Source organism: Drosophila biarmipes, chromosome 3L (genome assembly GCF_025231255.1).
Source record: "Drosophila biarmipes strain raj3 chromosome 3L, RU_DBia_V1.1, whole genome shotgun sequence".
NCBI lineage: Eukaryota > Metazoa > Arthropoda > Insecta > Diptera > Drosophilidae > Drosophila > Drosophila biarmipes.
In genome coordinates, this window is record NC_066613.1 from 25,536,993 (window position 1) to 25,559,820 (window position 22,828).

At 44.7% G+C, this 22,828-nt stretch overlaps 5 protein-coding genes across 9 annotated transcripts; 3 read left to right on the forward strand and 2 right to left on the reverse strand.

Annotated features, from left to right (window-relative positions):
• Positions 1–61: 61 nt before the first annotated feature.
• LOC108034740 (cleavage and polyadenylation specificity factor subunit 6) lies at positions 62–5,262 on the reverse strand. 3 transcript variants are annotated; one of them, XM_017109685.3, is made up of 7 exons: positions 4,826–5,262; positions 3,556–4,275; positions 2,617–2,757; positions 1,902–2,368; positions 1,269–1,568; positions 1,133–1,198; positions 62–769 (listed from the first exon to the last, which is right to left on the reverse strand). In XM_017109685.3, exons 1-7 carry the CDS (start codon positions 4,889–4,891, stop codon positions 574–576), a joined length of 1,956 nt encoding a protein of 651 aa, XP_016965174.3. In that variant the 5' UTR covers positions 4,892–5,262; the 3' UTR covers positions 62–573. The 3 variants fall into 3 exon arrangements, with proteins under 3 accessions (XP_016965174.3, XP_016965173.1, XP_016965175.1); XM_017109684.3 differs by having other exon boundaries at positions 1,133–1,201; XM_017109686.3 differs by lacking the exon at positions 2,617–2,757 and having other exon boundaries at positions 1,133–1,201.
• Positions 5,263–8,710: 3,448 nt separating this feature from the next.
• On the reverse strand, positions 8,711–9,152 carry LOC108034756 (uncharacterized). Its single transcript, XM_017109705.1, has 2 exons — positions 8,951–9,152; positions 8,711–8,899 (listed from the first exon to the last, which is right to left on the reverse strand). Exons 1-2 carry the CDS (start codon positions 9,039–9,041, stop codon positions 8,757–8,759), a joined length of 234 nt encoding a protein of 77 aa, XP_016965194.1. The 5' UTR covers positions 9,042–9,152; the 3' UTR covers positions 8,711–8,756.
• Positions 9,153–11,660: 2,508 nt separating this feature from the next.
• Positions 11,661–13,195, forward strand: LOC108034747 (uncharacterized). Its single transcript, XM_017109695.2, has 2 exons — positions 11,661–12,067; positions 12,781–13,195. The coding sequence occupies exons 1-2, from the start codon at positions 11,661–11,663 to the stop codon at positions 13,193–13,195; spliced, it is 822 nt and encodes a 273-aa protein (XP_016965184.1).
• Positions 13,196–17,103: 3,908 nt separating this feature from the next.
• LOC108034754 (cuticle protein 8) lies at positions 17,104–19,656 on the forward strand. Its single transcript, XM_017109703.3, has 3 exons — positions 17,104–17,261; positions 17,325–17,556; positions 18,131–19,656. Exons 1-3 carry the CDS (start codon positions 17,256–17,258, stop codon positions 18,307–18,309), a joined length of 417 nt encoding a protein of 138 aa, XP_016965192.1. The 5' UTR covers positions 17,104–17,255; the 3' UTR covers positions 18,310–19,656.
• A 244-nt stretch (positions 19,657–19,900) lies between these two features.
• On the forward strand, positions 19,901–21,675 carry LOC108034475 (uncharacterized). Of its 3 annotated transcripts, none has more exons than XM_044094678.2 (4): positions 19,901–19,928; positions 19,985–20,018; positions 20,515–20,653; positions 20,726–21,674. In XM_044094678.2, exons 2-4 carry the CDS (start codon positions 19,986–19,988, stop codon positions 21,493–21,495), a joined length of 942 nt encoding a protein of 313 aa, XP_043950613.1. In that variant the 5' UTR covers positions 19,901–19,928; position 19,985; the 3' UTR covers positions 21,496–21,674. The 3 variants fall into 3 exon arrangements, with proteins under 3 accessions (XP_043950613.1, XP_043950611.1, XP_043950612.1); XM_044094677.2 differs by having other exon boundaries at positions 19,907–19,928; positions 20,512–20,653; positions 20,726–21,675; XM_044094676.2 differs by having other exon boundaries at positions 19,901–20,018; positions 20,512–20,653; positions 20,726–21,675.
• Positions 21,676–22,828: the final 1,153 nt, after the last annotated feature.

Sequence of the window (22,828 nt, forward strand, 5' to 3'; positions counted from 1 at the left end):
TAAGAGTACAAGAAGACACGCAATACAAGACAGTTTTGGTGGAGGTTTTTTTCTGGAACAATTCTTTTTTCATACGTTTATGTTTTATTAAATAAACCGAAATATTAGAGTACAATAATATTGAAATTCTGCTGCGAAGACGGCGGTGCAGGATTGCTAGTGGTTTCTTGTTTGATGATCCAGTGCCCATCAGTGTCTAAAATGTCCCGCGCCGACTGTCCCATCGATCCTCCTGCTGCTGCTAACTCTGCGGTCGGTTTCACTGCTGCCAAAAGCGCTGGGTTGTGGAGTTGTAGAGGTCCGGAGACAGTCCCCGTCCGTCGTTGGTAAAATCTTGTCAGCATTTCGGCTTATTATAGTATGTCTAGGAGAACTATGCTGTATGCCATATTCATATCCTACGTATTGGTAATGTTAGATACAAATCGAAAATCTGTTAATTGTGGCTGGCTTGTCATCCCACCAAGCTGCGGCTTATTGTTTGTTAATAGAGTGTGTTTAGTATATCTGCGTTGCATCTTTACTCTTGATTACTGATCCGCTGGCGCTGCTCCAATCCTCCACTTGCGGCAATCAATGCCGGGAACGGTGCTCCTCGCGCCTGTCACGATCGCGCTCCCGCTCACGGTCACGGTCCCGATCCCGGTCGCGGCGCTCCCTGTCCGATGATCGATACCTTTCCCGGTCCTCGTAGTACCGCTTCGAAGAAGGTGCCTCAGCAGCTTCGGCGACTACGGGCTCCGGCGACTTTCGCGGACGCACCGATCGGCTGTTGTCGGAGAATGGGATTAAATTTACTATGGGTTCACGTTTGGAATTAGAGGTTAGTTCGCTTGACTGTTTTCTTATCTGCTTGCATTAATATTTCTACAACGTATTTGATAGCAACGAAGTTCTTTAAAGATATTTAATTTATATTTAATCTTGACGAACTATGTTTGTGTAAATATCGAATTTATCTGAATTTTACTGCAAGACTAAACATATATTCGAAAATTGAGGGTAAAAACACATTTTGTCTAATGAAAATGATTGTGAAAATAAAGTTACTAAATGTAGGATAATGAAAAATGTATCTGGATCTTTCGAATGAGACAGAGAAGCGAATTATATGCAGTAGAAATTGCCTTACCTGTCATCCCTGTAGTGATCTGGAGCCTGACGTTCCCGTTCTCTGCTGCGTGACCGCTCCCGGTAGCTGCTGGAAAGCAAATCAAATAGTGGACATTTTTATTTGTCATTTAAATGAGTTATAACATTGAGCTTACCCGCCATCCCGCTCGCGCTCGCGATCCCGATCGCGTTCCCGCTCCCGAGAACGCTCGCGATACCTGGACGTTGAACGCTCGCGCCTCTGCCGACTGCGATGGGATCGCTCCCTGGAGCGCGACCGCTCGCGCCTGTTGTAGCTCTTCGCCTCAATGCCATGCAACGTGTCCTGCAGCGAGCTGATCAGGATTTTGCAGCGCTCGTCGTGCGCTACCTTGGACTGTTTGATCAGTGAAATGGCCGTGACCAGCGTCTCGATGGCGCTCGAATATTCACCAGCGGCCGCATCAGAAACAGCTCTGAAAGCAAAGAATGGAATTGAATAAATTTGCATACAAATGGAGATCGAGAAACTTGTGAGGGAGAACCATTTTTGGAATGAAATAATCAATGCGCATACTCTTTCAACTATAACAACTATGGTAAATCGTGGTAAATCGGTTCTGTTGAGAACTGATTTTAAAGTTCTATTATCTGCATCTTGTTATATGGAGGCTCTTTTCTGGTTTTCACTCTCCATATGGACACCATATGACGGAGTAATTTGTAAAATACAATAATGTTTTAGCATTTTTAAGTTTTATTAACTACTTATCTAAGAGTTTAAATTAATTCCCGGTCTTTGCACTCACCTGGCGATCGCCGAACTGCTGACTGTGCGATTTCTGCTCATCACCTCCTCGAACTCCACCTCCGTGAGTTGCGGTCCCATCTGCTGAGGATCAGGGAAGGGACCCGGTGGCTTACCCTGCGGTGGCGGCCATGGACCGCGTGGTCCATGCTGGGCGAACTGGGGCGGCGGTCCGTGCTGCGGCGGCATGTTCATGCCCTGCTGCGGTGGCATGTTCATGCCGGGCTGCGGACCGGGGGCTCCGTGCGGCGGACCGCCCATGCCCGGATGTTGGGCAGGGCCGCCGGGTTGGTTGAAGAACGCCGGATTCACGTGGGGTGCGGGGGCGCCGTGTGGTCCGCCCGGACCAGGCGCTGGCGGAAGGCCTCGGGGCGGTCCCTGCGGCGGGAAACCTCCGTGCATGGGCGGACGACGCCAGTCGGGACCCGGCGGACCCCTAACGGGCATGCTCATGGGTCCTCCTTGGAACTGCAAAGCAGAAAGAAACGGATTAGTTAATATTCTCAAACACGAAAACAGCGTCTAGGCTATGGAATGAGTTGGAGTTGCATGGGCTGATCTGTGGAATTACTTTAAATGTTCTGAATACATCGCTTAAGACTAAGTTAACTACGGTTAACTTAAGTTTTGTTAGTCTCTCTTCCTTTTCTTCGCTTCGTTAGAGTATATTGTATGGCATAGATTATAAGAGGACTCAGTGCTTTAGGGATTGTTACCATTGGTCGCTGCGGCGGTCCGTTCGGTGGACCTGGTCGTGGTCCGCCTGGCCGCTGACCTGGCCATTGGCCCTGCGCTGACGGATACCGGGGTGGCGGCTGTTGGTTGCCCATGAGCCCGCCTTGCGGATGCATTGGCGGCTATATTAATACATATTACGTTTTATGTCGAGTAGTAGTTGTTGTTGTGGGGTAGAAGTGTGCGTAAGCGTTGTCAAAGACATGGAATAGAACATAAATCGTAATACATAAACATTTTATATAACAATAGCTGGGATTTTACAATTACAGTAGTCGTTAGGGGTACATTTACGGAAATTAAAAGTTAATCTTATTTGCGTGGAGCCAGAAAGGCATTTCATGTCTTTCGGACTCTCGATTTCAATTACAATTGGGTTCTCTCGATTGAGAGTCTAAAACTTAAGTACAGAAAATAAAAAGAGTACAAATGTCTTAGGCTGAGAAGTGCTACAAAAATTGCTCTGAAATTACTTGTAAATAAACCGAAATAAAATAAAACACTTAAAATCATAAACAATCTTAGAAACTTATTTATAACGACAGTTGGTGTTTAGTTTATAAATAAACAAAAGATATATGAAATATATATCGAGTAATATACATTCTTTAATAGTAGGAACTTATTTTGTACGATGGACTGGAGTTTTATTTATAAATTTACAAAACAAATATCAAAAATTGCCGGATCGATCAATGGAAATAGGGTCTTTAGTTTATAAACTATACATGAAGTCGTATAATTAGGGTTTCTAATTTTACTTAGGTAAGCAAATTTTGCATTCAGAACAATTTTAATGAAAATCGGAAAATAATAAAATGTGAAGAATGTAGGAACAAAGCAAAATAGAGCCGAGCAGTTTTTCTACGAACAATGAGACCTAATAGGGCAATGCGGGGGCTAGTGAAACGGTTACACACCTGCATGCGCGGAGGTCCGGAGTTGGGTCCGCCCACCTGGGGCACCTGCGACATGTGCTGCGGCCGGTACTGGCCCGGCTGCATGATGGAGTTCATCCCACGTGGCGGATGCCCAGGCGGCCCGCCTCCCTGCGGTCCACCCGGATGTCCAGAGGGCATAGGTCCGCCGCCCATGCTGGGCGGTGCCGGCCCCCTTGGCGGTCCATTCTGCTGCGGCGGCGGCACCGGACGCGTCTTCTGCAGACTCTCAAACTGGGTGAGCGCCTGCTTGCTGGGGTACGTGACCACCGGCGCCTGGCCGTGCATCTCCTTCTTGGGCAGCTGGTCGAGCACGGCGCGTAGACTGGACTCCGATCCCAGCGAGATGACGCTGAAGCCCTTCGACTGGCCGTTGGCCCGGTTCTCAAAGAACTTCACCTCCTGCAGGTCATTCACGCCGATGTCTCGCAGCGAGTTGGCGATATCCTGGTCGGTGGTCCACCAAGTGAGATTGCCCACGTACAGCTGGTAGCGCCGGTTCATGGTCGGAGTGAGGCTACCACCGCTCTGATGGTATACCCCATTGGGACCCCCAGAAATTCGTTCTCCGGACTCCCCGGAGCCCGGCCCAGCGGCTCCGTCTGCAGAGGGCGTTCCGCCGCCCCCGCCACCGGAAGCCGCCGCCTCGGTGGGACCGCCTATGTCATCGTAAAGGTCCACTCCATCGCCTCCAAATTCGTCCTGTCGGGAGAAGGGGAAACATTGTTTATAAAGAGATTAACAAGTGGGGGTAAAAACTATAACTGCTGGTAATCATTTTGACTTCTATGAAAGCTTTTGCAAGATTGTGCTGTAAGTTAGATCGATTGCGCTCTAAAATAGCCGGTAAGATTTCGCCATGTGTTTGAATTTTCCGAATAGAAACCACCAAAATGGGGTTAGGAGTTGATTGCAGAACCAATGCAGTAATTGTAGGACTCCAGATTTGGCATAACTTAGTCATGTGGGCCTTGTAAGGGTGAGGCAAAGGTTTTTAAAGAGAACACTATGTTCTTTTGAGTGTGAACTAACAAAGATGTCAACTTCTCGGGGTACCTTGTATCTAGTAAATATATAGTAAATTCACTATATGAACTATGATGCCAGCCAGGACTAAACTATGGACCCTTCATGAATATCATATCGCAGGATAGGTAGCATTCCACCCCCTAGCATTTTCTTTCGCACATCGATCCACCCTGGTGTATACATACACACGCGCCCCGCAGAGCGACTCTTTTCGGTTTCCTACCTGAGCCTGCCCGGCAAAGTCCTTGTCCAGGTCCTCCGCGTACAGGTCCAAGACCACGTCGCCCATGCTGAGCCGGGAAAGGAGCTCCTCCTAGGCGCAACCACCGATTTTCCGCCGCTTTTCCAACTTTCGCACGCACACAGTCGCCCTCGGCACTCGTTCCGTCTCACTCGCACTCACGCGCGCCTCGTACAGTGTCTTCAGCGCAAGCCGGAGCAGAAACCGGCGTGCTGCTCCTCGCTTTTCCGGGGGCCTCGCTCCGCTGACCAACCGCTCGCTATTTGTGCACTTGCCTAGGCTCTCAGTCGTCCGATCGTGCGAATTCTAATCTATTTACATATTCTACGCGTGCACAAACTATGTTCTCCAGTCTCGCGAAAAAAGTTTCAAGTCGGTAAAAAAAATGGCGGAAAAGTGTGACCTCAGAAAGGTGCAGTGTGACCTTAGAGTTGCAGAAACATCGGCACAGACATCGGAGGAAATGCCGATGTTTACAGCGCAGCCATCGATAACGAGATGTTAAGATGCACTTCCGCTGCCGCTATTAGATATTAAAGCATCTTAACAGCGCCGCTTATTTTAACAGTGACTACGTTCGCTTACGTAACATAAAAATACTGAAATACCAGGGTGGGCGGTTGGTGTCTCTGCTAGGTCAGCGGCGGACTTTTCGATTGATTTTTTGTCATCTCTAACTGTTACTTTAAACGAATTTTCAAATTCAAAATTTACTATTCCCTAAAAAACCGGCAATCCCTTTTATGTTTTCCAACGAAGAAAAATGACATTTTATATTGCTATTGGAAATATCTTCTAATTTTTTATGTTTACACACACAATAGGGCTATTTAGCCTACCATCCCTCCTTTTACTTTATATACACCTGCAAAACAAGAACTCCCAAAAGACCACCATCGCGCACATATTAATTTGCATAAATTACAGCTCCTGTCCAAAAGATAAAGCGGTGCATAAATTGCGTTCGCAGGCCCAAACGGAGGCTGGCCGTGTCACTTGCACAACTAGACAGCGCACTTGGCCAGAGCTCCAAATATAGAACTTAAATATAGCAATTAAGCCGATTTATGCAGCCCGTCCGCGAGCCACAATAATCGCCGCTAACAACTCGGCTCTCCGAAATCTTCGGGCCTAGCTGGCTGGGGACGGAGGCTGGGAATTGTGGCGCCGCCGACTGGGCCACTCGTATGCAAATGCGCGGGGGAAATTCGCAAAAAATCGAGACAACATTTTTTAGTCGGGCATGTGAAAAACACATTTCCCGAAATCTAGTGCATGATTAGCCATGTTATTCTTGTTTCCCGCGTGGTTTTTCCTTTCGGCAGTCCACCTGCTGCTATTTGGCAAGTATTTAACTTTGGCTTTTTGACTCCCATGTGTTGGCCGCGTTAATGAATTGCCTTAAATGTCAATTACCACTGGCTTTTATCGTCCAATCTTAGCAAGCGGCAATTATAATCACTGCTCCCCGCCTCCTGCAATTGTGTGTTTAATTAACGACGTCTGTTCGACTGCTGGGTAATTGCGATCTCTAGGCCCGGCCCCTGCAATCAATCGGTTTATGGATGTCTCTGCCCGAACCTGTGCATTTGTAATTGAGTTATTGGAAATGGGACTTTTATTATTTGCATACATGTAATCGTGCAGTCGAATGGTTTTCCGATTCGAGGTGGGCGGTTCTTCGCAAAGCGATTACGCAGATGGAAATTGGCCGGTGTTGGAGGCGAGGGTGCAGCCAAATTAAATTCTTGGCTAATCGCCGACATTTCTGGGGCAGAGCGGTCGTTAAAGATGCGACGTCGAAAGGGAAGGAGGTATCACAAAGTAATTAGAAAACAAAACTAACTATTTTAATTTGCTTTTATTTTTTAAAAATTATGAAGTAATATATAGGGTTTAAACTAGCCTTCTTAACTTGGTTTTCTTAAAACTGTTGAAATTGTTATTGTTTCTGTTTAAGAACTTTAATTTTTTGGTTTTAGGTCACTTTATTAGGTTGTCTAAGTCATCTGTCTAATAAAAATATATTGGTTTGTATATGCTGAACTACTTAGGACTATTGTTTATTATTTATTAGAGAAACTTCGTTCTGATTACACAAGTTTTTTATCTCCTAGAATTCTAAGGGCTGACATATGCTTATAAGTCCCATAGATAAATTAAATTGTGAACTTTTTCACCTGACTTAATTGCCCATACGCAGTGTGGCCCCAGCTGTCTCGCCCAAGAGCCGTATAAGTGTTATTTGATGTTTGCGATCACTTAGATCTACATAATGGCCCGCACTCATATCAATTGCCCCCCATCGGCCGCCTCGAACGTGCGTAAGTCATGTCAAAATTTATTGCGTGACCATTGGACGGGACACTCTATCATAAAGCGGCAGCGCGGCTACCAAGGTGCCAACTTGCAACTTCCCAGCTTTAGCGGATCCAGCGGCGGTTGGGCAATGAGCGCCCCAAGAACATAAATCTCGCACCGAAAAGCAACCATCAAGTGCACCTACACAGCCACTCGAGCCGATTCAGCTCGGTCCTGGCCAAGTGTCGAGGTGCCAATTAAGGCTACACACTGCTGGGTATTCTGACCATATCATACTGCATGGACGGCATGCTGGACTCCATGGATAATTTTTTACCACGCAGCCAGCTCTGCGGAGCGGCCAAAATGGACCAGGCCGAGTGTCATTCGGTTCTTGTGGCAGCCTGGCGGCGTTTCATGCGCCTTTGACATGCAACCAGGCTCCACATCCAATCCAAAGCTCCACGCCGAGTCGGCACAGTTTACACGATCCGCCGGCAGACCAGCAAGCCAGCAAGCCAGCAAACCCAGCAGCAACCAGCAAAAAGCGAAAAAAATTACGAAATTTGTCGTCTGACAAAAAGCTTAGAAAACGATATAAATTAAATTTACGATTTTGGTGCTCATTAAATGTTCACAACTTTGGGCCCAGCAAGGTATTTCTCTTTTTTCGGTTGCAAAATTAGAACATCGCTTTGGGAAATCGCCGAAATGCAGTTAATTGTTTTCAGCTCTAGTTTTTGTCTTTCTCGCAGTTGTCACAAATTGAATAATGTCTCAATTGCCGAGCGGAGCTTGGAGCACACTCAAACATTGTTTCGCCAAACTGTTTGCAATTGTTTGCCGCATTTCAGAGGCGACTAATTACGTGGCGATCCGGCGATCCGGCGATCGGCTCCATTGTATAATCGTGCCGTTTGATATATATCCTGCGCCAGCTGGCCGATCCGTAAAAAATGGCAAAAAAGTGAAAGGCAAACATGCAACGCCCACTTCTCACCGGGACATTCGGTGCCCAAGTATAACTAGATTATTACATAATTGTTACCATTTGACTAATTTGCCTGTTGGCCAGATAAAAAACGAGGAAAGCGACGGCACACTGAAGTAGGGGAATGGTATCTTAAAAATATATTTAAACGTATTAATAAATATTTATTATAAATAAAATGCCTAGGTTAGTCTAAAGATATTTGAGGCCATCAAAATATATATATATAACTATAATGGTCCAAAGTGTTTCATATTTCAAGGCAAGTAAGAAGGCAATGAATGGAAATGTAGCAAAAGATATGTAAATTTCTTTCATACTGGTATTTTTCGCAGTGTAGGTAAGGGGCTCAGAGCTGCTGGCCATTTGCCGTGTCACGGTGGTTCACTGGCCACCGGCTGAACCGCTCCACTGACCAACTTTTGCCGCCATCCACATAACAGGCCAGCAACCGGCTCCCAGCTGAGCCACTCCGAATATGGGTCACCTACGTGAGCCAATCCATGCACCCCATGCAATCTTAATTGCCAATCATCAGAGGAAGCCAGCTGAATAAAAAGTGGAGCAAAGAGAAGTTCAAAGTAAAAGCAACAGATATAATTCCAGGATTGACTAGAGATTCTACAGTCTGGGTTGCATTCTTCCCGACAAGCTACGAGCTCTCTGGCAGCGACTCAGCCTGCTGAACCACTTGATATAGCCCCTTTTGGTGTGGAACTGCAAAGGTCGCTGGAAGTCCTTTGGTTCAGTTTTCTGACCGCCATCTAAGTGAGTTAAAAACTATATTCATAATTCTAGAAAATATTTTTACTAACCTTTGGCATCCCTCTTTTCCGAACGACTAGTTCTCGATGGTGGCCAGACACTGGGCAAGTTGATTACGACCAGACGCGAGGCGCAAATCATTGCAAAAACAAATAGGAAAAAATAAAAACAAGAGTTACTATCACAATTTTTCCAATAATCCTCGGCTCAGTTATCGTGTGCTTGACTTGTGTGTAAAAGAAGGCAACTGAATGGAAATGCCACAGCCAACTGATTGAGTAAACTCTTCCCGCTTTTCGCTTTCATGAAAACGCGTGTGAGTTTTGCAATCGAGAGTGGCGAGAAGCTGACCAGGCCGAGACTTGTACTCGTTCCAGATCGAGATCTTGGTCCTCCGGCTCCGTCTCCAGCCCCGCGACATGGTGCAAATGAAATGGAAAACGAAGCCAAAGCGGGTTTCACTCGAAATGGGGCAGAAAAGCCGGCACAGCGATGCCTTACATAACTGGCCGTAGAAAAGCACACTAGTGCACTCGGATAAATTTTAGGCTTACTTAACTATAAAAGAAATGTATAAGGTAATTAAAATATTAATATGTTTGGAGAGTTCCTCTAAATGTCTTCTAAATTCACGAAGTTACTTAAGTCTTAAATGAAATCTAAGTTATTCCTTGTCTACCATTTCACGCAACGGAAAGTTTTACAATACATTGTAATATATAATAATTATAAAACATATATATTGGGGTTATAAATTAAGAGTTCTAAAAGTTATTAAAGATATATCATTATATATATACCATACCACATATCATAAATACCATTTTGTTGGAATGTTTTAAAGGTGAACTTTTTGGTATTATATCAAGAATTAAATAAATATTTTTAGATTGAGAAAAGGTATCTTAGAAAAGAGTTGATGGTATGAAATGGTAGTTCTTTATCTTTTCTTAAGGCAAATGTATAAAGATTTGTACTTGCATCCCAAGGTCTTATAGTAAAGGTCTTGGCAATTTTCCGAGTGTAATGGCATGTGCAATTTATCTGGCCGCAGAGATCTTTCCTGGCTGGCTAGGATACCCAGTTAGTGGGCCGATGTTGGCCGCAGAAAGCACCACACTCGCATCCAGATGCAGAGGCAGTGGCACCAGCAGCTCCAGCAACACCGCCAGAAGCCGCCGCAGTGGCAACATGACTCGCTGGCATGTGGCTTAGTTTCGCTTTAATAGAGCCGACCGACAGGCATTTGCATTGCGCCACTCCGGAGTCATAATGCAGTGACACTTTTGTTGCGTGTCACCGGAGTCCGAAATCCGCCATCCGCTAAAGGGTAAACGAGCTGCGTCTGCGTCTTAATTACGCTGATGCGGAGTTGCTGGCGGCCAAAAAGAGATTCGCGGCGATCCATGTGCGGTTCTCGTTGCCTCAGCCTTTGTGTAATGGGCAGTGGGTAATTAAGCGACGCTTTCTGCGCGCCCAGACACAGCCACCGGGGCATCCGACGAGTTTTCCCACGATGGCCAGTGGAGTGCGGGGACTCCGGGCCCCCGAAAAGCGATCCATCGACTACTGTGCGCACAACAAACTGCCGCCGAGTACCAGAGGCCAATGATATATGCATTTTTCAACCGTGGCCAACAATGGCTGCCTCTGCGCGCGTTGCTTATAAATTAGAAGCAGCCGAAATAATAGCCATATTTTGGCTGCTTTCCGCCGGTTGGTTTTTTGGTTTTTGATTTTCCTTGGATTTTTCCTTTTTTCCCATTTTTTTTCTGTATTTTTCTCCTTCTGCCAGACCCTCAGAAAAAGGTCAAAGCTTCAACGGCTGCAGCTGCGCTTGCCTCTGGCCCGTGGAGGTGGTTTATCTTGGCCATCGGCGGTAGTTCCATGTTCGATTTTTTGGCCACTTGCACAGGGGAAAAAACATAATCGCCTGGCATCTACGCGGTTTTAATTGCATCTTTTAATATCTCTCGAAAATAATCTAAGACTTGGCACACCAAACTGTTGAGTACTTAAAATATAGGTGATTAAAATCGTTTATTAAATGGCCCAGAGGTTTCTCCCTCAGGGGGAGAGGTTTCTGTATTGCATCTTTTAATAATCTCTTGAAAATTTTCCAATTAAAATTTTGTAAAAAAGCATTATTTAAGTAAATTGTGGTGGGCGTTAACAGAATGCTTTTAAAGCTGATATTTGGATAATATAACAGGCATTTTCAAACGAGATTTTTGGTACAAAACAAGCTTGGATATATACTTAAATGAAACCCACTTTAGCTTTAAATATTTTCTGTCAGTGTGCCTGGTCAACTGGCCAACTGAACGCACTTAAAGCGATTTTCAGGCCGAACAAATTGCGCCGCGATGTGCGATGGTCAATCAGGGATCGTGGCATTTAAAATTTGTGATTTAAGACCCCTCCGCGGCGCACCCCCTTCTTTCGTGCGCCCCTGCACATCCCAATCGATGACGTCAGGCGGGGCATTGTGTAAGCCCTGCTGGATTGGGGCAATTTGTGGCCATGCCCAACGTCATCGGTCGACCACATCCCAGCAAAACTCGAGTTCCACTCGGCTGCTTTCCATTGAAGCGCATAATTTCGCGGAAATGCTTGTGGCCAAAAGACTTGGAGGCATTTCGCCCAAAATCCCTGGCTATATAAATACCCAGTAAGTGCCACATTTCACGCTTAGTATGCGAATGAGAATCGGGGGATCGCAGGGTCCCAGTCGCCAATCACACCAGTCAACGCAGAGCAATGAAGAAGCGTCGCCTAACCAGCTCAGCTGGAGACCCAGATGGGCATGGATATGGATATGGACTCGAGCGGCGGATCGCATCTCGCTTTGGCTTCCGCATTGCGTCGCGAAGAGGGGCACGCGTTTGCCACGCGGCGCGGCTCCTCAAAGATTGGCAGCCCCTGTTGGCGCTAATTGCTGGACTCGGAATGATCGGCGCATGCGCAGCGGTTGGCTACTCCTATGCGAGGTTCGAGGGTCCGGTGGCGGGGCCGGAGCACCTGGTCACCGTCCACGACGGACGCACCGTCGACTATGTGGCCCGTCCCGAGTACAGCTTCGCCTATGGCGTCGAGGATGGCAAGACGCGCGTGCTGCAGAACCGCAAGGAGACGCGGAACGGCGACGAGGTGCGCGGCGTCTACAGGTGAGTTTGGAGTGGGTAAACTGGGGATGCGTGCTGACCAGCTGAGATGAGGGGCGTCGGGCTGCGGACAACTTGTCAACGCATTCATTAGCGTCACACTGAGCTGAAATTGATATGGCATCGTGGACACTTTAATACTACTTAGTATCCCAAACAGGGGGCTTGCTCTGCGGGTAGTGAATATGATGAAAATATAAGCTCTTAAAGAATATGGAATTACAAAACAAGCAGGGTCCATATAATATATTCCTATTTTCTCATAAAAAAGGAATAAATAATAGATATATAAATCAAAGTGAAATTGCAAAGTTTGCAAATCACACAATATTTTGACCAATAATACAAACACGAGAAATAGAAAATCTCTAAAATTTCTAGACCAGTTCACAATTTGTAACATCAAATGTGGGTTGTTAAATATCTCCATTTTGTGGTGGCCAAATGTACAGTTTAGCATCCCTTTAACAACCAAAAAGTAACTTGCAAATCAAATACCACCAATTAATAAAAAATGCATTCATTAAGTTAATAAACAACTTGTAAGGCGCCGCAAACTACTCATTTCGACAGCTTCGTGTCATCAGAAATTCATGTAACGACTTGCTAATGCCAAATATTAATAAAAACCCACTAAACACCAATTACACACCTTCGAACATGCATCAAGCCGCACTTTGAATTAATTTTATTTCTCTCGCCACGGCCTCCACCAGCGTAGTCGATCCGGATGGCACCTTGCGTGTGGTTAAATACACGGCCGACGACGCCAACGGCTTTCAGGCTGAGGTTATTACGAACGGTGTGAAAACGCTGCACGGCCATGGACACGAGGCGGATGCGGGTGGCGGAGCGGTGGACAACCAGGTGAGGCACGACAGCTCCGAGGCCCAAGGGGCGGAGGAGGCGGACGAGGAGGAGGAGACGCCTCACAGGGCTGCACCCCACCAGGGAAATGGCCAGTACAAGGTGCACGAGGACTACGACGAGCATGAGGGCAAGGGGGAGAAGGACGAGGAGGGGGAGGAGGACGAGGGAGACCACCAGGAGTACGAGGGCAGCAGCGAGGAGGGATACGTGGAGGCAGACGCTCACAGTCAGCATGAGGAGGCCAGCAGCGAGGACTACTAGATGGGCTTCTAACATAAGTACTATAATATGCAGTAACTAATTGTTTTCATCTATTGTGATAGAACCAAAATAAACCATGTAAAATATATAAAAAATCGATTATTTTTTACCATGAAAGCCATTTTCACACATAATATATGTATCCTCCATGAATCGTATGGTAAATATTGCCTCTTGAAGAGAGATATCTTTGCATAATCCCGAGACTCCTGTGCCGAAAGAGTAAGAAATCTAAATAAATCGCTAATTGAAATATCTGGCGAGCCTTTGTCGCCAGTTCACCGGGGTTAAGGGGGGCGAAGAGGGGGCTTTTACGCAACTGCAACATCAACATCAACGTCAAGTGGATATACATACTGCACTGATAAAAGCGAAGTGGCATATGCTTGTAATGAAGTTTTGAATAATAGTTAAATTTACCAATAATTAAGCAAAGGAATTCAAATTTACCCTTATTTAAAACAACTCTAAAAGTAAAAATGACTGCCCCTTATTTAAATAATTAATAATTATTTATTAACAATGCAAGTTAATATGCCTAAATTGAGTATAATGCCTGTGACATTATTGACTCTAATGAACACTTGCATTTTTTATCAGTGTAGATATATCTACCAGGCCGACTGCAACTTTGATTCAATTTCGATCTCGTTTTCTTTTTCATTTTCATTTTCGCATGGACTCAATCAAGCGGGCCGATGGACAGGCGAGTTTTGTTGCAAGCTCGGAAAATCTATTTTCCCCCCGTATGCGTGATCCACTTTGGTCTTTGGCTCGGCTCTGGCTGGTGGCTCCGTTTCGTCACTCGCTTAATTTCCAGCGCGCAAATGCGCGCAGGCGCATTAAATGTGCGAAAAGCAGAGAGCCGGCCGAAAGAGTCTGGAAAGTGGATCAAACGACGTCTGGTTGTGCCAGCGATGCGGTAATAATGCCGAAATGCCACGCAGCCGACCAACTTGGCGTCGGTAATCGCACAATTGGGCTGACGGCTCCAACCGGACCGGGCTAATTGACAGCCCGCTCTTATGGTCCACTAATCCCCTCCCCCTGCTAGTCCCCTTCTGCGGCATAGAATCGCAGACCAGAGAAACCTCTAAACATGGCTAGCATGCGTCTGCTTCGGACGTGATAGAATCCCCCGGCTCGATACGTTTTAATTAGCCCGAGTCATGCGATGCCCGGTTGTAATCGGATGAGGATCCCCCAAGGGCCTCGGAAGTGCTGGGACTAGGTTGTGTAATGTCCACCGGATGTGATGGCCGGATATGGCACGTTACGCATACGCAGCGTTGTGCAACAGATCACATTGCTTCGAGTGCTCGCTGCAACTCACTTTCTAATTGAACCCACCGCGGGCCATTGTCCAGCTGTAGATAATGCATAGTCTGGAGACCTTCGAGTCTCAATCACGAAGGAAACAAAAAATTGCTTTGCCTACTGCATAAATCAAGCCACAAATCTATAACTGTCAAGTCATTTAAGCCAATGGCTAGATTTTAGAAAAAGGCGATCACACGAAAAGGCTCGACTTGGCGATGACTCCTAAGATGATTGGACAAAACATTCAAAATATCCCTTAAAATATAGGGTTTATATATAATAAATAATATAGTTTCCAATTATGTGAAAGAAAAATGTGTATCTAAATTTAAAAATGTAGTATAACCCTTTAAAAATTATGATTAAACATACCTTAAAAAATATTAAAAGTATTACAGCTCTATCTATAAGACTTTTATAATATTTTTGTATGGTTTTTATACCTCAGAAACCCGAATGTACCCCGCAAAACCCAGCTCGGCCTAATGAAACCCCAGCAAAGTGCGTTTAAGTGTTCAGTGATCCATTAACCCTCCAGTGCCCCACCTCAACGGCCGCCCTCCCACTTCAAACCATTGTCCAAACATAGGCAAACAAACTGCCAGCTAGGCGAGCATAAATCAAGATAAAATGTTTGTTCTAGTTATCGACAGACGGAGCCGCGGATATAATAAATCTCAGGCTGGGCCCGCAGAGATATGGATTTTGGCAGGGGATTAGAGGGGCTGCGATATGCGTGGACAAGTGCAATTAACGCATGCAAAACAATTCGATCGATCAAGCAGTGTCTCAATGGCGGCTCCGGCACCATTGCGCAACCGGCGATCCAGGCAGAGACAAAGCTTGTCGCAGTCGTTGCGATTTTCCAACTGTCTTGTCCAGTGACCAACTAACCAACTAACCAACTAAGCATCTAGCCATATAGCCATCTAACATCCGAACCGAGCCCCTGCAACTCCTGGCTCTGTCAAAGTGCGATCGTGACGTGGCCAACTTGTTTGGCCCGAACTCTTTTTGCCTTGCATTTTTTTTGGCAATTGTTTCGAGCGATTTTCGGCCAGCCGTGTAAATGTGTCGCCTTTAAAGCCGTTTTATGTAAGTCGATTCTGTGTCTTTGTCTTCGCTTTCCATGCTAATGGCCAGGCCCACTCCAAAGTGATCTCTTATAGTGCGATCTGAGTATCTGTTGGTTTGTTTCGGCTCTTGTATGTCGTTTTTTTGCACCCAGTAGACGAACATTGGGTTTTTTTCCCATCGCTTGCTCAGATGGCAGGCAGGGCCCCCCTTTCCCGCCCCAGCCCCCGGCTGTTTGTCTGCATTTAATTGCCACTTGTGTGTGTTTTATAAGATACAATCATAATTTTCTGATATGTCATGCCAGAGCGCTTTGCTTCGGCTGTTTGTTGTGGGTGTTGCCTGAAAAAGTGTCAAAAAATCTGTATTTTAGGAGTTGGGCAAGCGTGAAAGGAGGAGGAGTTGAAGTCATGCTCTTTAGTTAATTTGGGATGGCAAATAAAAGTAATTGGGATTGGCTATAAGTAGTATTAATTAACTATGTATAGTTTTGCTAGTTGTCTATTAACAGTAATAATACATCTACATTCACAATGTATCTTTGAGTAAAATTCCATTCATTTACCATTCCTCAAATTCCAGTTTTTCAAAAGGCAGCTAAGATCGTAAAAATAAATCGAGTGCATTTTATTTTGAAATATTTATAAGCATTCCCCCTAAGAAATTCCTTATCCGAAATTCCCTGGAATATTTATTATTTCTAAAAAGACTCATTTAAGATCATAAAAACGAGTGCATTTCTTTTCAAATATTTATCAGCCACCAATCTCGTATCCAAAATTCCATCCCATATTTATCATTCTGGCAATCTGGGCGACAAACATTCGTCTCAAGCCACTGAAAAACATTGATTGAGCCGCTTGTGATTTGCTTAGCCAAGTCAAACTATTTGCCAACATCGAAATTCCACTCACAGTTCTGCGGATCGGGGAAATAACAAACTGAAATCGGTCGCAAAAATGTCAGGCAACAAATTGCGTGGCATGAAAGCTACGCAAGTTGGTTTTGGTGCTTGGTCTTGGTGGTGGTGGCGTGGTAATTATAACGACGCCCCGCTTGATTGCCACAGATATGGTAATAATATTTTTCGGCCCCAAAAACGGTCGTAATCATGTCGGCAAATCAATAAATAAAGAGCTTAGATCATTAGAGCCAATGCAAGAGTGCAAAAGTGTCGCTTTCAATTGCAGCGACAGCGAGAGGCAGACAAACAGTCAGCGAAACTAAGTCACCGAACGAACGCCTTCTCGGCCCGAGAAACAAATGCCGCACCTAACTGCGGATTTTGGGGGGGGGCGGCGGAAGGGGGCTCTAGGGGATCATTGTTGTGGCACATGCGTGGTATGGCCCCACTGCCACCTGGCTCCCCCTGCTCTGCCACCCACCCCAGCCCACCGGTGGCACAGCTGCATGCGCTCGTTCGTTCCAGTCGTCTGTGGTCGGGCTGCAGTCGTCGGCGACCGACGCGTATATAAATACTTTTGGTCATCGTTGCAGACATCAGTTCAGCTAACGATTTCGTGCTCTTAACGGTCCTCACTCGAGCTCTCCTCACAGCCTCCTCTGCACAGGAACCAGCCACAAAGTCGTCCTTTGTCCTTGTTTTTTAGCTACGTGCTCGCGCCGTGTGTCCGTTTGCCGTTCGTGCCGCCAAGCGATTATAAAAATGAAGGTGTGTGCTGAAACCCCACCAAAAGTGAATCCCCGATCCTGATGCTCACTTCTCCCCCTCTAGTACTTTGTTGCCATCGCTCTGCTGATCGCCGCCGCTCAGGCCGTCCCCATCGAGCTGGGCCACTACGCCCCTGCGCTGGTGCACCATGCGCCCATCCTGTCGCACGCCGTCCATGCCGTCCACGCCGAGCCGGTGGCCTACCCCAAGTACTCCTTCAACTACGGCATCAAGGATCCCCACACCGGCGACATCAAGTCGCAGGCCGAGGAGCGCGACGGTGATGTGGTGAAGGGTAAGTGTTCCGAGGGTTTGGATGTATCCTCACCAGAGATTAAAAAAGGGTTAAAAATTTCATTGCAAATAAATTATAAAATCTGTAAAAACTATTTCATAATACAAATGAAAACGAAAGACTTAAGCCACGAACTTGAAAATCATACTGAAATCAAAAGACTTAGGCAACGAACTTGAACAAATTTGAAGGTGCAACTTTTTAAAACTGCATTTTGAATTATACTTATTTTTTAAATAAGTATACGTTTTGCTTCTAAACAAAAGACTTGGGCAACGAACTTGACTTTAAAAAATAAAATATTCGAATTATTATTAATTTTCATTTTAAATTGATTAGATGTTAAAAATAATGACTTATTCGTCCTGGTAAAATTATAATTAAGACATTCAAAACGTGATACGTGTTATTTATAACAATTATAATCATAAAAGATACCACTAGATATTGTTTAGCAAATGTAAGAAAAGAGCGAAGCAGTCTATTATTTATTTGTCCATATAAACTGGACTTTTAAGCAATATTTATTTACCCTTACGCTATTTAATCCCCATCTTATCCCCGCTAATTCCAGGCCAGTACTCCCTGGTGGAGCCCGATGGTTCGGTGCGTACCGTTGACTACACCGCCGACGACCACAATGGCTTCAACGCCGTGGTCCACAAGACCGCTCCCACCAAGATCATCGCCCACGCGCCCGTGCTGCATGCCGCCCCCGTGCTGGCCCACGCCCCCCTGCTGCACCACTACTAAGGAGCGGGAGCCCGACTTAGTCGCCAAGGTGCTCTCCCTCTCGCTCTCTCATCCATCCACAAAACAAACAACCAATCATAGGAACAACAAACAGAAAACGAACAAAAAACCACAAAAAAATATCAAACAAACAACGAACATGAAAATGAAAATGAAAAATTCGTATGTAAGTAAGCGTAGCTAAGAGTTTAGTAGACACGGGCCGCCTTAGGGGGCGTGTACCGGCACCCGGCTGATCCTGGCATGGCACAAGGACGAAGGATAGAAACCGAACAGAAAACGAACAGAAAACACAAATTCATAACGACTTGGCATGCGGAATGACTGGAACGCGGCTGATGAGCCCATAAAGGATAACAATCGGAATTGGAGTGACAAGTTTTTCCACACTATATATGTTATATTTGTTTTGTATATATGTATGTACGCGATTAACCAGAAATCCCGATTTCCCTGGCAGACTTTTGCACGCAGTGCCCCGAAAAGTCCAGAAAATTCACACAAAGGCTTCTCTTAGGACTTCTCCTCCGTCTGTACATAGAACTTTATTTATACGCTTAGTTCTTTCACTCTCCCAAGCTAAACTTTTGTAATATATTTATGACTCTCCTTCCTCTGTGCTATACCCCCTATACCTTCCTTCCTGTACTATCTTCTTTGGAAGCCTTTGTGATGACTGTCAAACTGTGGCAAGTGTCCCTAAACTGCCACGCCCCTTGGAGAGCAACGGTGGGCGTGCAAAATCGTGTGCCATTGCGGGATGGCTGGCAGTTTGGCAGGATTTTTAAGATAGAAGTATCCCTGGACTTGCAGGAGATCACCGAAGATGGGCCGGTCAGTGCATTAGTAGCTGGTACTCTGGGAACCCCCGCTGTTATCCTCGTGACCTCATGCCGCCTCTTTCTTCCACTCTCACCCGTCTCACTCACTCACCGACTCACTATCTCTCTCGCTCTCACCTTATATATCTCTCACTCACTCTCTCAGTCTGACACCTTTGTATCTAGTTTCATTTTTGCATTTAGTATTTTTCACATATATTGTGTATTTATAAACAATTATGCAGCTTAATTATAAACAACAAACAAAGAAGAAAAACGTACGAAAAAAATGAACAAAAAAATAAAACATTGTACTCGATTAGGAGGATAAACGAAAAACAAACAAAAAACTCTCACATGTCTCTCACGTCTCAAAGGTTCATTTGAGTCTTACACTTATGTACTATATATTCCCCATAAACATTTGTATGCAAAAACAACGAGAACAACAACAGCAGCAAACAGCAAACGAAATGCGAAAACGTTATAATGGAAATAGAAAGAAAAACTACAAAAAAAATAAATAAAAAATCATATTTAAAAAAAAACTTTGAAATGTACTCTTTTTTCTTGGGTTGGCTTAAAACTTCGGCGAAGGTCGTGAAGATTAGCATGGAGGGGCAATAATTATTACTTTTATAATATGCCAAGTCAAAAATGAAAAAATTACTTAGCATTCCGACGAAGTATTCCTAATGGGGATTCGCACCCACCTGGAGGCCTCTCCATTTCGTTTTAAGTTCTCGGTTCTTCAGTCTGTCTTTGCCATCGAAAGTTCGCGGAACTCACCGGTCAAAGGTATTGAAATCGTTATAAATGTGATTGATCTATTGACGAAAAACATTAAAATTCAGCATGGGATGTTCGTCAAATCTGTTTTGGTTCTTTGTAAGTGCGTAGGAACAAGCCACTCGCAAATAAATTGTGTACGCATTAGTTCATTACTCAGGAATTTGTAACTTTTGTGCAAAAGAAAAGATATTTCAACCCGTATATGTACTGAAAGTTAAAGTATAATAAGTGCGTTCTAACTGTTTCCTATCCTAAGAGAAATATTTATAGAATTCTAACTTAATAAACTTTAAAATAAACCCTTTAACTATAGAAAGATTTTTTATTCAAGAAAAGAGCTATGCCAAAAAAATATTGATTGTCAAGTAACCCATTTTGGAGGTTGGAAAATAAGTCTTTTAAGTTTCTTAAAGAGTAAAGAAGGATCGACACTTATTTGTAAATAAATAAAAATGTATTCCAAAAACAGTTAATGCAAGCTGCGAATCATTAACTTTTCAATCATATTTTAAAGTCCCAAAGTAATTTGTAGCTTTTACTCTCGACAATCCTCACGCCTTAATATATGCTAAACGTTTTCTTTCATCAGCAGATATTTGTTTTAGTCACAAAAGTATACGCCACGTTGGCCAGTCCATCGCCAGCGAAAATCGAGGCATATAACAAGACTGCGGATAAAAATGAGAGTAGCAGAGCCAAAGTGCGCAATTATTTTCTGCACGAGCCCTATGGTAGGCAATATAATAGATTATTTATAAGATTAAATATTATGCTAATTAATAAATGCTTTGCTTCATTTATAGGACCCAACACTTATGCCTTTGGCTATGAGGTCGATGACCCGCAGTCAAAAAACTCTCAGTTCCGCGAGGAAAAACGCTTTGCGAATGGCAGCATTCAAGGAAGCTATGGATATGCCAGGCCCGATGGACGCATAGAGGTCACCAACTATCAGGCGGATGAGGATGGGCGTTACTCCGCCAAGATACGGACTTTCAAGGCAGGAGATGAAAGGGTGAAATCCATTTGGCCCACCGAAAGACCCGGCATTCTGGTGGAGAGAAGCAGAACGGATTCCCCTGCCAATGTCACCTGGGATCCCAAGAGTCACCTCAATGTGAGCGTGTCCAACGTGGCGGACCAAGTGGCCCAGCAGCTGAAGGAGCAGCATGGTCTCGACCTCAACCACATCGATGTGACCAAGGATGTGCTGAAACCAGCGGTGCTCGATGTGATCCATGGCAAGGCCCCAGCCAAGGGTCAGCCGGTTCAGAATCTCATTCCCCAGCATTTTCCCATAGTTCCCTTCCAACTGCCAGCGGACCAAGAAACCCCCAAGGCCGCCAGCACTGCAGAGCCCAAGAAATCGGAAAGCTCGAAATACAACAGGGCCAAAACCAACAATGCCGAGAAGGCTCCGCAAGTCGAGGAGACGGAGGAGGGCCTACCACCGCCCAGGCCACTGGTCAATAGCAGTCCAAGCGATGCAAATTGGCAACAGCGAGCCATTGAGGCAAATCGCCGTGAATTCCTGCCCAATTTACCCAGTCTAAGTGAGGCCAGGCGAGAGTAAGTGTTTCACCAGGCCAAAAGTAAAGGCCTTAGAGTTTTCAACAATAAATATTAAGGAGGAGGGCCTGTTACCCAAAAGTACACTGAAGAAATACATGTTTATACTTTAAATTTAAGAAAAATGTTAGAGACAAAAAATGTACAGAGCCATTCATGTTTTAAATTAATTACAAATGATATTAAATAATATTTTTTTAGAAATAAATCTTTCTCACAGTAAAAATAAGTTTCTAAAATGAGTTTGCCCATTAACATCAATATACGAGTATACAAAAAATGCTTAAAGTGGAAAATTAATTGTTTATGTTTATTTGATGATATACAATTTGAGAATGTAATTAATTCCTTTATTATATAAGGATTATAGGATATAAATTTTTAGGTTTGTTAAGTTTCTTATCTCTGTGCTCGTAGGCGATATTAGTTAAGACAAGAGCAAGCCCTGCGCTAGTTATTAGGTAAGCTTCTTTCACTTTTCATTCGCGCCACGTCTCTTGCCGATACCTTGGCCATAAAAAGTGATCACAATTTGGCCATAAAGGCGAAAAGAGCAACAAAAGAATTCCACACGCTGAACGGCATAATTGAGGCTGCAATCGGAGGCGCCCAGTATCTGTGGCATTTTTGAAATATCTTCCGGGTGCCAAAGTGGAGCAGTCTTGATCCCAATCAAAATCGCAAGCCGCCTTTGAAGTTTATGTTTTTATTTTCTTGTTCCCCCATCCTCCCGTCATTTAGGTTAATTTGTGTCGCCCACAGCAGGTCGGGTTGGGTTTCGGATGGATATTCCCGCCATTCAGGAAGACTTCGGTGGGAGCACGTTGCAGTCAAGTGTAAATGTTTTGCCACTTAATTGCTCCAAATTTCCAAATGCGTTTCCATGGCGAGTGCCAAGCTCAGGTAAACTGGAAAAAAACGGAAGGAAATGCGAATTGCATTTTGATTTCTGTTATCGTTTTCGCTCTCCACGCCATTTCTCCGCCGATGCATATTTATGCTGATTTATTATTCCATTATTGCGGCAGCTTTAATTTGTGGCACGCACACTCCTCGTAGATTGCGAAATTCAGCTGCCAAAAAGCACTCCAAACACTTTGAAGTGTATTTGTTATTTTGTAGCATTTCAGATTTGTATGGTCTGGTTTTTATTACTCACGAATTTGTGTCTGGTACATTCACTTTCATGCTTGGCTGGGATGGCTGGAAATAAAATCTCCTTCGATGGGGAAAGGCTGAAGGTAGTAGGAAATTGTATGCAATTGGTTCTGAGGGCAATGCTTGATGAAATCAAATATTTTAGCACTTAGGACAACACTGATTACCTTTACGTACAT